This window comes from Volvox carteri (genome assembly GCF_000143455.1).
Source record: "Volvox carteri f. nagariensis unplaced genomic scaffold VOLCAscaffold_5, whole genome shotgun sequence".
NCBI classification, from domain to species: Eukaryota; Viridiplantae; Chlorophyta; class Chlorophyceae; order Chlamydomonadales; family Volvocaceae; genus Volvox; species Volvox carteri.
This window is the reverse complement of record NW_003307548.1, coordinates 2,376,072-2,377,306: the sequence shown is the minus strand read 5'-3', so window position 1 is coordinate 2,377,306 and position 1,235 is coordinate 2,376,072. Positions and strand designations below refer to the sequence as shown.

The following is a 1,235-nucleotide window of genomic DNA, read 5'->3' as shown; positions in this document are numbered from 1 at the left end:
CAATGCCCCCATAACTGTCGCAGCAGGACGCGTCCCCCTTTTTGTATAGGGGAAAACGGTGCTAGTCGTGAATAATCAGCTCGCGAATAATCAGCTCCGTATATGCGGTTGCATAGCACCGTTAAGTAAGGCGCCAACACAAACACTGGCCGCTGCCCTTCACTCTCCCTGATAGCGTACCTATAATACTCGGCCGGGGTTCCCTCCAGGCCCGCGGACAGGCTATGTTGCGCATAGCCTTGAGACCGCTAACAATTTCGCCCTCCGTAAAATCCTTGTTAAGCCAAGCAACTAATTCCTGTCGGTGCATCACCCGGTCCTCATCCTGCCATTTAAACTGGATACCCTCGTTGCAGCCTTGCCTCGCGTTTCCCGCACCATTAAGCACCTTGGAAAAATGCTCGGTAAAAGCATTAATATCTGAGATCCAGCAATCAGGCGGTTTTCCCCCACGCAGCCATGTCCACAAGCCGCGTGGGTTGGACAGGGTGGCCTTAATCCTCCTCCGCATATTTTCCATTTCGGTCTCCTGAATAGCGGCCTTCCTAGTAGCCTCCTTAAAGACACGGTGCTTGGCCTTCCAGGTAGCCCTATGAATGTCCGGCAGCTTGCCCGAGGCGGAGTCCCTGATCTCCTTACGGAAACTCATCATATCATTCCATGCAGCGGCACAGTCCTCGTTCCACCAGTCACGCTTCACAAAATTCACCTTTTTACCCGTGCGACGCCGAACATCTCCCTAGCACACGTCCCGATTAGGGTGCGCAAGTCATTCATGCTTTCATCACAAGAGGCCCCTTCTCCTTGAGTTATCCTGTCCTCCCCACCTTTTACACACACACACAGACACACGCACGCACACACAAGCACCCTCTCTCTTCCCAACCCATCCACCCACCTTGTTCACAGCCACCCTTCGCCCCTTCTTCCCCCCAAGCACACACACACACACACACACACGGTACATGAGCGTCTACTCATGTACCTGTAACACGGCTCGTTCCACAGGCTGCCGTACCCCCATGATGCGGCAGTGCAGACCGTCGCAAACTTGGTTGGTTTACATCGCAGTGAACAGGATGCGGAGACAGCAGAGCTCGTTGGCCAGTAGAGCTCTTTGGCCAACCGTAATCTATGGAAGTTGCCATCATAGCGTAACTGCGCGAGAAAGCATACGTTTTTCAAATATGCTTTGCACCATCAACATTGCTGACACGAAGAGGGAAGGTCTTTGG

The 1,235-nt window shown here is 53.2% G+C and overlaps 1 protein-coding gene across 1 annotated transcript in view; it reads right to left on the bottom strand.

Moving 5' to 3' along the window:
* VOLCADRAFT_87521 (uncharacterized protein) overlaps window positions 1–649 on the bottom strand; it is a gene marked incomplete at both ends in the record, with an annotated part of 1,881 nt that extends 1,232 nt beyond the window's left edge. The window contains one exon of the mRNA XM_002947106.1: window positions 181–649. Coding sequence (XP_002947152.1) covers window positions 181–649 — 469 coding nt within the window. The remainder of the gene's footprint in view (window positions 1–180) is intronic.
* Window positions 650–1,235: the final 586 nt, after the last annotated feature.